We start from the raw sequence: 15,993 nt of genomic DNA, 5'->3' as shown, positions 1-15,993 counted from the left end.
CCGGAGAGATTGATCAGAAAACGGACAGGAAAGCAAAACAAGAACACATTTGGGCTAAGGCCTTTTCTCCCATTCCCTCTGTTGCAATCTCACCATTTTTATCCAGACACAGATACGCGTGTGCTTTCTCTCCTGCCCCGCTGGTAGATTCAAAGACAACTAATGCGCGCTCCCCTCACCACGAGGCCGTTTCTATCGGCCGATGGAAGCTCCCCAAAGGCAGAGTCACCAGCCGCTTCTACTGGCCGATAGAAGCGGCTGGTGAGCCTGCCTTTGGGGGAGCTTCCATCGGCCAATGTTCTGTTGGTAGTAGATGAGAGTATTCTAGCCTAGGCTACCTGCATGGCGCTCCTAAAGGCAAGTTTTCTCCCCCCCCTCCCTTCCCCTCTTTTCTCTTCACCTCGAGTAGTTCTAACGAACGATGTGAGAAATGGCGGGGAAACGCATGGTTTAAATAGGCCTAAATTTTGGGGGGTGGGGCTTAATTTCACCTCATGCCTAGAAATCATGCTGGGCCTTCCTATTGGTGGGGGCCGTATTGTTGGAGAAACACGGCATTAATTTTCTGAGTTCCAGTTTGAGATTTATTGAACTGCATTGCCTGACGAGAACTGCATTGTTGCAAGCAGGTGAGTTAAAGCATTCAAACCCATCTTGTGTATGTATGTGTGTTTGTACTTGTGAAGGTCATGAAAACGGATGGAACCAGCAGAAGAGTCCTTGTGGAAGACAAGCTGCCCCACATCTTTGGTTTCACTCTGCTGGGGGAGTATATTTATTGGACAGACTGGCAAAGAAGAAGTATTGAGCGGGTTCATAAGCGGACAGCAGAAAGGGAGATCCTAATTGACCAGCTACCTGATCTCATGGGCCTCAAGGCTACCAACGTCCACAAGACCCTGGGTGAGTGTGTCTTAAACATCTAACTCCTCCCCTGTAAACCAAAGAAATTATTTTGTGGATACTTTTAAGTACCCTAACCACAAGAAAAAGGAATTTATGAGGCTTAGAAAATTCTCAATACAGACCCTTTCAATACCATCTAAAATTGGGAGGTTGGGGAGAGACCTTCTACTGATTGCAAAAGGTAATTACATGACCCCGGACGCTGCAATGGTCATAAGTATGAACTAGTTGCCAAGCATCTGGATTTTGATCACATGACCATGGGGATGCTGCAAAGGTCATAATTGGGACAAACTATCATAAGTCACTTTTTTCAATGCCATTGTAACTTTGAACAGTTGTTAAACGAACTGTTGTAAGTTGAGGACTACCTATATTTGTATTGGAGAAAGCAGTTTTGTCACATTTTCTGACAGGCTGTATTAGCTATTAGGATGGAATGTAGTCTGAAGTTGCAGGAGCAAGTGGCTCTTTCCCAGGAAACTAAGAGACAGCGGAGCTTGGAATGACTGGTGGGCAGAAGAGGGCAGGGATAGATCCTTCCACAAAGCGTATCTATAGTTATTGCAGATAATTGCTTTAGTCAGGCAAGATTCTATCCGTGGGCGAACAGCCATAAACAGTTCAGAAGTAACTCCATTCTTTGGACCTGACCAGCTATGGAGCAATGATAAAGATTTAGCACCGCTAAAGGCTTCGTTTCTGCTTTCTTCAGGTACAAATCCTTGTGCAGAATCCAACGGGGGCTGCAGCCACCTCTGCTTGTATAGGCCCCAAGGATTGCGCTGCGCCTGCCCCATCGGCCTGGAGCTCCTGAGTGACATGAAGACCTGCATTGTCCCAGAAGCCTTCCTGCTATTTTCCCGTAGAGCCGATATCAGGCGAATCTCTCTCGAGACAAACAACAATAATGTTGCTATTCCACTAACAGGAGTCAAGGAAGCCTCTGCCCTGGATTTTGATGTGACTGACAATCGCATATATTGGACAGACATCTCGTTGAAGGTAATGTGGTCACACCTTGACCATGGTTAGCATATCTCTAGTGTATTACTAAAATGGATTGAAGAACATTTTATCAAGCCGGACTCACCGGACCAAGTCTTTGTTCTTGTAGCAGATAAGTAAAGTCCAAATGCTGGAGATGTTAATACGTCTTCTCTTCTCTTCCCTCTTCTAAACAAGGTACAGGTAATCCTTGACTTACGATCACAATTGACACACAGCCCAAAATTACGTTGTTAAGTGAAACATTTGTTCAGTAGGTTATGCCCCATTTTACAACCTTTCTTGCCACAGTGGCTAAGTGAATCACCACAACTGATAAGTGAGTAACCCAGTTGTTAAGTGAATCTGGCTTCCCTGTTGGCTTTGCTTGCCCAACAGTCACAAAAGTGGATCACATGACCTTGGGATAAGCAATGGTCATAAGTGTGAACCAGTTGCCAAGCATCTGAATTTTGATCACAGGATCACGGGGATGCTACGAAGGTTGTAACTGAAAAACGGCCATACGTCACTTTTTTTTTCAGTGCCGTTGTAACTTTGAACAGTCACTAAATGAACCATTGTAGGTCAAGGACTATGAGTAGCCCCTTCTTTACTTTGCTCATGCTTGTTAGTAGTATCATGCCAACGAGGAGAGAGAAAAATGCACCTGCGTTCTATTAGAGATCAAGCTCTATTTGACAAATAGCTTTGTCTGCTTGGATCCTTTCTCAACTATACTGATAGGTAGCACAGGCACATAAATATTCATACCCCCCACCCTTTCTCTCCCTTGCAGACCATCAGTAGAGCGTTCATGAACGGAAGTGCTCTGGAACACGTGGTTGAGTTTGGATTGGATTATCCAGAAGGCATGGCTGTGGATTGGTTAGGGAAGAATCTTTACTGGGCAGATACGGGAACAAATCGTATCGAAGTGTCAAAATTGGACGGACAACATCGGCAAGTTCTAGTCTGGAAGGATCTTGACAGCCCCCGGGCTCTGGCTCTCGATCCTGCTGAAGGGTGAGCTGCTCAAATTCTTGGTATTTTAGCAACTAAACTGAAATTTTAATCTATTTCCTGACGTCCGAGAAATCAGCCCTAAAAAATTCCATCAGATATTGTAAGATACCCACCAGTTTAAGATAGTTTATGAAATTGGGCAGAAATACATATATAAATCAAAATAAGGATAAAAAACTGTGATACAATAATGCACTAGATTTTATAATTGGGTAATTCCATTTAGTCCCGTTTTTCTTAGCTATTTTATTATTTACATCTGCATAAAACTCTCCTGAATCGGCCAGCCAGGGCAATTGCGCCAAATTAGTTTAAAATTCAATTCAGAGTTTTACACAAATGAGCAGATACAGTGATAATCTTGTACTAAAGTTCCCTTCTGTAAACCAAAATTATATCATTCGGAATTATTTTCTACTCCTGATTGCTTGTGCATCTTTATGAAATAAACATGGAATATTTGTTATGCCTTCAGGTTTATGTACTGGACCGAATGGGGTGGGAAACCCAAGATTGACCGAGCAGCCATGGATGGTAGTGAACGCAGCACTTTAGTGCCAGACGTGGGCCGAGCAAATGGTCTGACAATCGATTACGTCAAAAGAAGATTATATTGGACTGACTTGGATACCAATTTGATTGAATCTTCAAATATGCTGGGTGAGTTTGGCTTGGCCGTAATTATCAACTAACAGTCTTCATTATGCCAGGATCGTGCAGGTTTGTGGGTGTGCTGTTTAACAAACGTGGCTCATGTAGATAGTGTGATTTCCACAGGTCAGTTGGATGATGGGGAATTCTCTCCTTCAGGTGTCTCTATTGCAAGGAGGATAGTCCCTGTATTGAAAACTCTGGTTGCCAGCTGCATAAGGGGTGGGGCACAAGGGATTCTGGGAGGGTATTTTTCCTTTGGAATTAAGATATGCAGGACAGGACTTTTTGGAGTGGAATTTCCCACTGCAAAGTCAAACGCTATCTGACATTTGGGAAGGAGCTTCCTCCTGCATCTCCCTCTCAGTCTTCTCCAAAGCCTTCTCAGGGCCTTCCATTGTTCCTCATACAATTTAATGACTTCTTGTAGTTCACGTTTTATTTAGTATTAGCCACCTCAAAATTACTAAGTTACACCTCAAAATTACTAAGAGACAGGGTGGCTCAGTGGCTAAGATGCTGAGCTTGTCAATCAGAAAGGTTGGCAGTTCGGCGGTTCGAATCCCTAGCACCACGTAACGGAGGGAGCTCCTGTTACTTGTCCCAGCTTCTGCCAACCTAGCAGTTTGAAAGCAGGTAAAAATGCAAGTAGAAAAATAGGGACCTCTTTGGTGGGAAGGTAACAGCGTTCTGTGCGCTTTCGGCATTTAGTCATGCCAGCCACATGTCCACGGAGACGCCTTCGACAGTGCTGGCTCTTCGGCTTTGTAACGGAGATGAGCACCGCCCCCTAGAGTCAGAAAAGACTAGCAAGTCGTATGTGCAGAGGGAACCTTTACCCTTTACCTCAAAATTAGTAGAAAGGCGAAAAGGTGAAAAAATATTGATACCAACTATGGAAAGTTCTAGACGTTGATTTATGACACAGTCAATTCACCAAGAACTGTCGTCTACAAGTTAAATTATATCCATTGATGTTTTAGTGCTGTTTGGATATGGAGCAAAATGTACACATTAACACCACAAAATAAAAGCAGGTTCAAATGGAACCCTTGCAAACTGTCTTCCGGAAGTGGGAAATGAAACTATTATCATCAGAAAAAATGTCCCATTTTGCGATTACGATTCCTGAAAGATAATGGAAATGTACCTTAAGCTAATCTTTTTTCAGACACGTATTGGACTCTGAACAGTGTCAAAAAATCACATTGAATTAAATTTAAAAACAGTTTGGGGCCACAGTATTCCCAAGAAGACACTCTCCATACTCCAATGTCTGAACTCTTCAGAACGAGCAAGGCCTTATGGGGCCCCATTTAAGAAATTCCTTCTCCCTGCAGGCACACCGGTTGTCAGCTTAATCTCTTTTTGGCACTAGCTAAATAAGACATTTTACAGATGATGGCCAAAAGATAGGGAAGATTAGGTCTGGGTAAGACTTGGATGGGAGCCCGCAAGGAACTCTTTAGGGCTTGGAAGTTCCAAAAGTATCTCAAAGGAAAGCAGTGCCAAACCATTTCAGTACTATTGCCAAGATGTGTCCTTCACCCTTGAATAAATTTCTTAATGACCACCTGGTGAAAGGGAAGCAGTGTTTTTCTGATACCACCAAGACTTGACAAGATGCTGCTACCTGAGCCAGACAGCCTAAGCTTTAGACTTCTTTTCTGAAGAAGAGAAACAGGCTTTTATACTTATGATTCAAAAAATAACATTTTTCCTACACCTGTATTCCAGCAGTGGAATATTATACACATAGCAATAGCACTTAGACTTAAATACCACTTCACAGTGCTTTTACAGCCCTCTCTAAGCGGTTTGCAGAGTCAGCCTGTTTCCCCCAATAATCTGGGTCCTCATTTTACCCACCTTGGAAGGATGGAAGGCTGAGTCAACCTTGAGCCAATCAGGATTGAATTTGAATTGAGCAGTGACTTAGCCTGCAGTACTGCATTCTAACCACTAGGCCACCATGGCTCTTAATATTATACACATTGTTTGTTTCTTTGATAAGTGCAATAGTTTGGGCCGTTTTGTATTTTATTTACAAGCTTCATAATATTTCAAGCGATACAGATTCTACTTTGTACATGAGGGATGAGCAATGTGTGTGAAGCAGGGCATTCATGGCAACGCACAGGTAATCCTCAACTTACGGTCTTAATAGAGCCTGCCCGCTTCAATTGTAAATTGTGATGGTGAAAAGCAGGTCATCCACACGACCGCCCCAATTTTACAGTTGCATCAGTCGAGCAAACCTATTGCTAATTATGAGTCATTTTCAGCAAAAAGTCATAAGTTGAGTCATGTGACCATGGAACGCTCTAAATTGTCATAAATTGGGGCCAGTTGCAAGTGCCCGATGTTTGATCACATGACCACGGGGAAGGAGGATGACTACTGGAATTTCAGAACCAGGGCATAAATAACATTCTGGGGAGGGTAACTGTTTGTAACTTCAAACAGTTGCTAGACAACCAGTCGTAAGTCAAGGGTAGGAAGTCCTCAACTTATGACCACAATTGAGCCCCAAATTTCTGTTGTTAAGTGAGACAATTGTTAAGTGAGTTTTCACCTTTCTTGGCCAGAGTTGTTAAGTGAATCACTGCAGTTAATAAATGAGTAACCCGGTTGTTAAGTGAATCTGATGTCCCCATTGCTTGTCAGATGGTCACAAAAGGGGATCATGTGACCTTGGGACACAGCAGTGGTCATAAACATGAACCAGTTGCCAAGTGTCTGGATTTTGATCCCATGATCATGGAGAATACTACAAAGGTTGCAAGTATGAAAAATGGTCATAAGTCGCTTTTTTCATTGCCATTGTAACTTTGAACGGTCACTAAATGAACTGTTATAAGTCAAGGACTACCTGTAGATAATTTCTTAGGGTGTTAGTGATAGGCTGCAGGGGTGATACCTCTAGTGATCTTCCACCTTTCTTTCATTTCATTTCATCCCCTTCCCCAAATCCAGGCCTTGACCGAGATGTTATAGCCGATGATTTACCGCATCCCTTTGGCCTGACTCAATACCAAGATTACATCTACTGGACAGACTGGAGCCGACGTAGCATCGAACGAGCCAACAAGACCAGCGGACAGAATCGGACCATCATCCAAAACCACCTGGATTATGTGATGGACATTCTCGTCTTCCATTCATCCCGGCAAGCTGGCTGGAATGAATGCGCTTCCAGCAATGGGCACTGCTCCCACCTCTGCCTGGCTGTGCCCGTAGGTGGCTTTGTCTGTGGATGTCCTGCTCATTACTCATTGAACCCCGACAACAGAACATGCAGTGGTAAGCCAGGAACACGGACTGGGGGTGTTAACTTGCATTCCTAAAGGTTCACTTGCCATAAACTGAGGCCAGTGTTTTTTCTGCTGATAACTCAGATAAGATTGTTGAATTAACCAAGGCTATTTTTTTATTCCTAATCACAAAGTTTTGCATCTTTTTGTCAAATCCGGAGAGGCTACAGAAGATGGAAAAATTTTGAGAGGCACACCTGTAGGATTATGGTTTTTCCCCACCACCACTTCTTAGAGGTGCATTGGTTACCCATTAATTGCTATTTTTAACAATATTGCCTGGGAACATTATTAACTAGATTTGCAAACCAGATTTGGATATTTTAACCTATGTGGCTAAAAAGTATTTTCTATTTTTAAAGATGGTGCTACAATTTCTCTACTCATCACCCCAAAGAACTTCCCTTTCTTCCTTTCTCCAATCTGTCTATTTGGGCTCAATTTTTTCTACAAAGGAAGGCCTTTCCTTTAATTGCTGCTATCTTTTCATTCAGTGGGACACTTCGGAATATTTTCAGAGTTTTGATCTTAACATCTTCAGCCTAACTTACACTTTTCCCTTCTGTGTTTGCATTTCTCTGTAAGCCCCTACAAGTTTCTTGCTCTTCAGTCAAAAGAATGCAATCAATCGTATGGTGATTGATGGGTTGAAGAGTCCAGAGATCATCCTTCCGATACACAGCCTCAGAAATGTTCGGGCAATCGACTATGATCCACTGGAGAAGCAGCTTTACTGGATTGACTCTCGCCAAAACATTATCAGGAGGTCACAAGAGGATGGCAGTCAGGTACCTAAATGAGGGCTGTTCAGTTTTCAAAGAGAGACAAGAGGCAAAACAATTCTTGTCTTACCGTATTTAATGTTTGCAACACTTTATAAATGCTGTTGCTTGTGCAATAGAATATGCTGGTTATTAAACTGTTAGATGGAAATCGACTGAAAAATAGAAATATCTTAATTTTGGGTAAAGGAGGGCAAATTCAGCATTGAGTTTAGTTAGACCTTAATTTTACAGTATGAATGTATTAAAGATACATGAATAAAGCCCATCACACCTCACCAAATACAATATTCAGAAGGTCTTTGTTTAAATGTGTCGTATATATCAATAATTCTCTATCTTCGTAGGCATGGGATTAGGCCAGTTTCTTAATTTTTAAGCCATGAGATCTGAATAGACACATTCAAATTTTTGATACTGAAAGGGCCAGAGATGAACTGAGTTAAAAAGACATGCTTTTTCAAGACAATTAACAAAAAAAAACCAGAGTTGGAAGGGGCCTTGGAGGTCTTCAACTTCCTGTTCAAGCAGGAGACTTTATACTATTTCAGAAAAATGGCTGTCTGGTCTCTTCTTAAAAGCCTCCAGTGTTGGAGCACCCACAAGTTCTATAGGCAAGCCATTCCACTGGTTAATTGTTCTGTCAGGAAATTTCTCCATAGTTCTAGGTTGGTTTTGTCTGTGATTAGCTTCTTTCCGTTGCTTCTTACTCTGCACTCAAATGCTTCAGAGAATAGGTCAATCCCTGTCTTCTTCGTGTCAACCCCTCAAATATTGGAACACTGCTATCATTCACCCCCTAGTCCAGGGGTGTCAAGCTCAAAACCCGTGGGTTGGATCTGGCCAGCGGGGTGCTTAGATCTGGCCCACAGGGCTGCCATGGAAACAGCAAAGGACCAGCCTGCGATGCCAGTGAAACACGACTTTTAAAATTTATCATCTTTTGAGTGTATCTCTCTTTCGAGTATTTGATGTTTTATCAGAATATCAAGATTCACAAATCCTCCCATTTGTGGAGGGTAGCCCAAAAAATGACACAGACCTAAAAGAATCTTCAGATGGGATTAACACATCTTCTGTTTCTCAACACATGAATTGATGTTTTTATTCTTTTGCAGTCAAAAGAATTTCCAACAAACCGTTCAACTTTTCTTGAGATTTATTTACGTATTATTTATAAGATTTATACATATGACAATCAATCTTAAATTCCATAACCTTTGGTAGCTTATAAAAACAATGATAAAAACATCAAACCAGTCTAATGTAGTGTTCACAGTTCTAGAGATATTTTTTTAATATAAAAAGTATGTATCACATACAGTATTTTTATACAGTTAATTGTAGGGTTTGTCAATATTTGCTTAACCAGGAAAGTTGAATTTGATTCTTTTTTTCACCATTTATGCTGCTATCATTCTTACAATCTCTTCTTCAGTGAAGAAGAACAAACAATAACAAACTTTATTGTCCTTTACCACTACTGATCATTGTGTATGCTAGCTGGTGGGACTGTCTAAATATAAATATAAATATAAATATATAAAATATAAATATAAATATAATATATATATATATATATATATATATATATATATATATATATATATATATATATATATATGGAGAGATACCAGGTTGGGAGAATGGCAGAGTTCTATAATATGTTTATAATTTATTATATAATTTATTATTCTATAATTTGTTTATAATTTATTATAATTTCTATAATAAACTAAGTAGGTCTGTGTCAAGTTCCAGTTTGTTTCTGATGGAGTCCTTGAAGCATCCTGTATCTTGCACCTTCATTCCAGAGTTCTACCATTGTGATGAGTCCTGTCCCCAACCAAAATCCAGATATCCAGCCATATGATCTGAGTATTGATATTTATAGCCGTTACATTTACTGGACTTGTGAAGCCACAAACGTTATCAACGTCACACGCCTGGATGGACGATTGATGGGCGTGGTGTTGAAAAACGAACAGGATCGGCCCAGAGCTATTGTTGTGAATCCAGAGAAGGGGTAAGCGGGTTGCAGGATGGGAAATGTTTATAGACATTCCAGCTCCAGATCCTTTTATCTCTTGATTTTATCTTTTCTCCTGGTCTTGTTTTCTGCTGTGCCATGTCAACCGATTTATGTTTGAATGTGTTAAAGAAAATCAATATCACAATATAAATCCTGAGGCGCTAACACTCACATTCTAAAATGTGCGTTATCTAAACGAATGAAATGCCTTTAATGGTTGTGCACATTTTAGTTCAGGTATGTAAATCATGAGGAAAAGCAAGGAACAACTCTTAGGAATTGGTACAATTTTTTTTAATTTTCACTTTTGATTTCTAGAAACTTCAAGGAGCACCAGCATTTAGGAAGCCATGAGAGAAAGAAGGGAAAATTGTGAACAAAAAAAAAAAGTTTTTTTATATCCCTTTTCAAATTTGTCAAACTTAAAAGAGTGGGAATATTTTTTTATTACTTTCCTAAATTCCTTAACAGTTCCATTCCCTCACCATGCTGTCTGGGAAATTCTGGGACTTGAAGTCCACACGTCTTAAAGTTGCTAAGTTCGAAAAACACTTGATTTAAACCAGGGTGTCAAACTGGATTTCTTTGAGGGCCAGATCAGCACTGTTGTACTCCTCTGCGGGCCAGCGGTGCATTGCTAGTTTTGGGCCTGGTTTTTGGACAGTTTTGGGCTCAGTTTACAGCCTGGTTTCGGTCGGCAGAGTGCCACAGGAGACCATGGAGGGTGAAAACGAGGCGCAGGGGGGCACATGCAGGCTGTTTTAGCCACCAGAGTCACCGCGGGCCGGTCCCTTGATATTTCCAGGCCAACCCCGTGGGACGGATTTTAGTACCCCACGGATCTGGAGTTTGACACCCCTGATTTAAACTATATTACACAAAATAAAAATAGGTCCAGGAAAACATGGAATAAACAAGTTAAAATCAGTGGTGCAATATTTGTAATAAAGAGAGCACATAATTGTAATAATAAATCAGTACAGAAATGTGAAATTGTTTTATAACATCTTAAGAATTTTAACGGTGTCTTCATCTATGAAACTAAAGGATTATATGTAGCAGAATTTTGTAAATAGTGTGTGCAATACAGATTAAAATAAATGAGTAGGAGAATCCTCCATAAATCAAGCAGCTTCCTAATCTTTATAGAAGCAGAAGGATAAAATAAAATGTTTAGGAACTATTTAGTCTCACATTTTTGTAAACTACAGAATATTTTAAAAATTTAAACATTCTTCCTGCTAGAAAGTGAAGGGGGAGAAAACCCAGAACAGTTGGTGGCGTTTTAAGCTCTAGTTAATGTACTGTATTTCGTTAATGAGAGCTTAAAATTATGTATGCAGTCATAATTAACAGATTAAGATATTAACTGCTTTTTAACATGCAGCTTTTCTGTTTATTTTTCAAATACAACAATACAATTATTTTTTAAAAAAAATATTGACATCAAAGATTATCTGCATTTCAGACTGTGAACACTAAGTAACCCTGATCCATCAAAACTTTGGAAAATTGGATGCAAACTTTCTTGGTTGTGTTTTTAATTAGTTTTAAATAACATAAAAAGTTGAATTCCATGTAACTCCAAGCAGCTTCTTTGGCAATAGTGTGGAATTGTCTTTTTCCAGAAGCTTTATTCAACCTTGAGCTTCTGATTTTCTTATAGCCTCCCACCCAATGTGCACCACATTCAATTATTTCAAAACCAGATGTTTGCTACCACCGCTTACGTCCTTTTTAGTTAATGTTCTCCTACCTGCATCCACAAGCAGTCCAACAATATCCAGTCTGCTGATTCAGTGGGGGGGACAGGAAACAAAGGCCACGCATGAAATAACTTGATTGTCTTTCGTTTTGCAGGTACATGTATTTCACCAATCTCCAAGAAAGATCTCCCCCTAAGATTGAGAGGGCAGCGTTAGACGGAACTGAACGGGAGGTCCTCTTTTCCAGCGGTCTGAGTAAACCCGTTGCCTTGGCCGTTGATAGCAACTTGGGGAAGTTATTCTGGGCAGACTCTGACCTGCGGAGAATCGAGAGCAGCGATCTTTCTGGTAAGATAAAGGTTTTTTAAATTTCAATTCATCCCTAATTAATAGCCTTCTTCATACCTTCCTTTTGAAAATCAAACCGTGTGGCAAAGATTAGCAGAGATTATACAACCTGAGGCTGCTCAGAAAACAGCAACTGAATTAAAACACTGCTGGTGACCTTCTACCGCTGCACCATAGAGAGCATTTTAACTTACTGCACCTCTGTATGGTTTGCCAATTGCACAGGGGAAAGAAAGGACAGCACTCCAGAGGGTCAAAGTCATTGCCCAGAAGATCATGGGTTGCCCTTTTCCCTCTTTGGAAGAGCTTTATAGCTCCTTCTGCCTTAAGAAAGTTCCAAACATTCTCAAAGATCCATCTCATCCTGGGCACCCTTTTTTTTTTTTAACTATTACCATCTGGCAGACAGTACAGAATAATAAAAACAAGGACAAATAGGCTGAAAAACAGCTTCTATCCCAGGACAGTAGCTCTTTTGAATTCTACTGTATGTGTTGGTGTAGTGTCGGGGGTTTCCGGTTCAATGTGTGAAGGGTGAAGGATGTGTGTTTGTGTTTATTTTCAAGGTCATGGTCATGATGTGCACTGAAGATGGTGTTTGATTTCACTGTTCAAGGTGCAATGACAATAAAGTGAAGTAAACTAAACTAAACTAAAACTGCTTGTTACAAAAGTTGTGCTCTAACCACATTCCTTTTATACTTGGGCTTGTAATGCAATGCTTTCCAGAATATGCCATGGTTTTACTGTGCTAATCTAAGAACCCAAATGCACGGCACTAGATCTAATACAGCCCAGCATTGTTCTCTCCCCTATTATGGTGTAATTGCAGCTTTTCCATGGATGATTCCTAGCTATCTTTGTAACAACTTGTGTATTCCTCTTGTGTTACCTTGGCTCAAATTTGGTGCACTGCCTATTACAGAGAAAATAGGGAAATTCACCAGTCTCATGTACAATAACCACATGCGTGTATGTATTCTGATACAGACATTAAAACAGTAACCCATGTGTTATTAAACTGACCGGAATAGTTAGTTGAGCTTTAGGCGTTACGGCATCCTTTTTCCAACTTGGGCAAGCAATTTTTAAAAAACAGCTATGGCTTGCAAAAATCCATTTTCTCCTTTTCATTATTAATTATTTCAGGTTTGGATTCTCCTATACAGGTAGTCCTCAACATACACCACAATTGAGCCCAAAATTTATGTTGTTAAATGAAACATTAGTTAAGTGAACTTTGCCTCATTTTACAACCATTCTTACCACAGATGTTAAGGGAATCACTGCAGTTGATAAGTTGGTAACATGGTTGTTAAGTGAATCTAGCTTCACCATTGTTTTGCTTGTCAAAAGGTGATGACATGACCTTGGGAAACGGTCGTAAGTCTGAATCAGTTGCCATGCATATGAATTTTGATCACGGGGACCCTACAAAGGTTGTAAGTGTGAAAAATGGTCATATGTCACTGTTTTGTAACTTTAAGCGGTCACTAAGTGAAATGTTGTAAGTCAAAGACTATCTGTATTCCCACCTCTGCTTTCCTTACAATAAACCGCAAGAGCATTTTTACTAAGGCTCTTGCTCTCTTTTTTTTCTTCTTCTCTTTCTGTATGATAGAACACACTGGCGAGTCATAATTGGGGTTTCTGGAAGGCTTATTCTGTGGTTAGAAAATTACTTCTTGTGGTTTGGTTGGATGAGATTTAGAGGGTGTTATTACTGCATTGGTGGGAGAGCTGGAACCACTGATTTTCCTTTAAAAAAAGTAAAACCTCCGCTTTCACCAATCCCTGTCAAGGACGATGAGTCAGGTTTACAAACCAGTGCAAACTTCTGAGTTAGGAGTGACCCCAGTGATTCTTCAGATGCCCCCAATTCTACCCAGAGTAGAAGATACCATAGAATAAAATCCCCGGAGTTTGGAGGGAGAATCTTTTGGGGAAGATCTTCTGAGGAAGAACAGGTATTGATTCAGTGCTTCCCCCAAAATAAGACCCTGTCTTATAAGACCCTGTCTTATTTTTATTTACACACACACACACACACACACACACACTGCCACCGAAAAAGGCACCAGGTCTTATTTTGGGGGGAAGCCATCCAGCTACAATTGTCCAAAGGTAAGTAGTAGGGCAGCTCCATTCCCCCATCCCCACCCTAGCTTAATTTTTACCTGTCCACTCTGGAGTGAGCAGGATCTTAATTAGGGCTCATTTTGAGGGTAGGGCCTATATTGATTGGGCACATGTGTAAAAATCAACCTAGGGCTTACTTTCAGGATAGGACGTATTTTGGGGGAAACGGTGTAGTAGCAAGAATTCCTTCCTCAGATTAGCAGGTGAGAGATACCTGGAGAAAGCAGACTCCCCCCCCACATATTCTTATAATGGCCTGGCTAGGACACTCTAGCATTTCATAGAGACTTTACCTGTTTCAGTTTTTTAGATTGTAATGTTAAACTTAGTTGATAACATTGTGATTTGTAATGCTCCAAAGCCGTATTTCCTGGAGGCAGGGTTTGCCTCTTCCCCTATGAGATTTGGCATCAGCCTTGCAACATCTGCTTTTGGATTCATCAGAATGACAGGCATCGCTAGGAAGATTATCCCCTCCCCCCCAGGGATGTTATCATATCTCAGAACAGGTGTGGTTCCATTCAGATCAATTTTAGATACATGTTAAATATACTTACCTTTCACTTTCTGTTGAAATGCATGCTAATCAACTTAAATCGGGAACTTTTTATTTGTTGCTGATATTGATGTTGTTGCACTAGATGTGGGTAGTCCACTTTTAAAATCATAGAAGTTATGCATTGCATCTTGTGACTGGATGCCCCATCAATTTAATATCTGTTATGCAAATTATATTGTCTTTATGTTGAAACTTCTGGCAATCAGCTTAGGAGATGTTGTATTATTAGAGTAGGAGGCAAATCTTTTGGTACCTTTCATTTCCAAACATAAACTTGAAGCGTATGAAATTTGTTTACAGCTGTTGTGCCTTTTATTGAGCTCATTCAGCATTATGGCTTAGTCATCTCACATTAAGAGACAGTCTCAGCGTATGTGAAGTTACAAAGATTTTGTTTTGGTTCAGTTTTCCCCCCCTTTTCCCCCCCATTTCAAAGGTGCAAATCGGATAGTACTAGAAGATTCCAACATACTGCAGCCTATAGGCCTGACCGTATTTGAAAAATGGCTTTACTGGATTGATCGTCATCAACAGATGATTGAGAAAATTGACATGACTCGCCAAGAGGGACGTACAAAGGTTCAGGCTCGAATTGCTCAGCTGAGCGACATCCATGCCGTAAAAGAACTCAACATGCAGGAATACCGTAAGTGTTTCACCACATTGAAGAAGAACTTACATGCTATCTCTCTCAAAACAGTTTCCCTATAATTTATTAGCTGGAGAATTCTGAGAGTGAAGATTACACATCTCCTATTTGCCAAGTTTGAGAAATACTGGTCTAAAAGCTCCTGATGTTTAATAGAAGATTTCCATTTACAGCAGATCCCATGCAAAATAATATATTTCTCAGATTAGCAGGTACCTGAGATACCTGGAGAAAGCAGCTCTTTCTTTACACCTATTCTTTTAATGGCCTGGCTAGGATACTATAGCACTTCTGCTTTTTCACAGCATAGAGACTTCACATGTTTCAGTTTTTTAGATTGTAGTTAACGTTTTTTAACGTTCTAAAACCATGGTGATTTGTTCCTTCCCGTATGAAATTTTGGCATCAGCCTAGCAACATCTGCCTTTGGCTGCATCAGAATGATAGGCATTGCTAGAAAGAATTTTTGCCCCAGGAAAATGTTAGATTTTGCAGCTTATTTCCCCCCAGGGATTTTAGATTTGCAGCTTATTTTTTATTGTTTAACTTTCTTTGGAAGGAAAGCGCATCAGTTAAGTTTGACAAGATGGCCATCTTACACATGTTGGGATACTGTACTGACTTTAGAACATCCCAGAAATGTCATCATGCAGAGATAGCTTCGCATTTACATTCCGAGATATTGAAAAGAAGTTTTGGTGCTAAAGTTTGCCTTTATGTTGGTTGCTTAAACTATTTTGTACTTTTCCAAAGAATTATTGATACCGGAGAGCTGCTCTTCGTGGAGATTTTGAGCCACTCTTGGTTTCCTAGGAGGCAGTCTGAAATCCATAATATATGTCATGCCCTCGTTGGAGTCTGACTCTGAGGAGGAGATTGAGGAGCTGACAGGGA

At 40.4% G+C, this 15,993-nt stretch overlaps 1 protein-coding gene across 1 annotated transcript in view; it reads left to right on the top strand.

Annotated features, from left to right (window-relative positions):
• Nucleotides 1–15,993, top strand: part of LRP6 (LDL receptor related protein 6) — a 72,780-nt gene that overhangs the window by 44,019 nt on the left and 12,768 nt on the right. Inside the window, exons 8-16 of the mRNA XM_026702188.2 lie at nucleotides 687–903; nucleotides 1,622–1,911; nucleotides 2,693–2,919; nucleotides 3,395–3,579; nucleotides 6,547–6,873; nucleotides 7,470–7,672; nucleotides 9,481–9,692; nucleotides 11,559–11,752; nucleotides 14,887–15,096. Coding sequence (XP_026557973.1) covers nucleotides 687–903; nucleotides 1,622–1,911; nucleotides 2,693–2,919; nucleotides 3,395–3,579; nucleotides 6,547–6,873; nucleotides 7,470–7,672; nucleotides 9,481–9,692; nucleotides 11,559–11,752; nucleotides 14,887–15,096 — 2,065 coding nt within the window. The remainder of the gene's footprint in view (nucleotides 1–686; nucleotides 904–1,621; nucleotides 1,912–2,692; nucleotides 2,920–3,394; nucleotides 3,580–6,546; nucleotides 6,874–7,469; nucleotides 7,673–9,480; nucleotides 9,693–11,558; nucleotides 11,753–14,886; nucleotides 15,097–15,993) is intronic.

The sequence above is a fragment of the Pseudonaja textilis genome, chromosome 5 (assembly GCF_049901715.1).
Source record: "Pseudonaja textilis isolate UNSWEBS1 chromosome 5, rPseTex1.2, whole genome shotgun sequence".
In the NCBI taxonomy this organism is placed as follows: Eukaryota; Metazoa; Chordata; class Lepidosauria; order Squamata; family Elapidae; genus Pseudonaja; species Pseudonaja textilis.
Note: the sequence above shows the minus strand (reverse complement) of the source record. Positions and strands in the feature narration are given on the sequence as shown.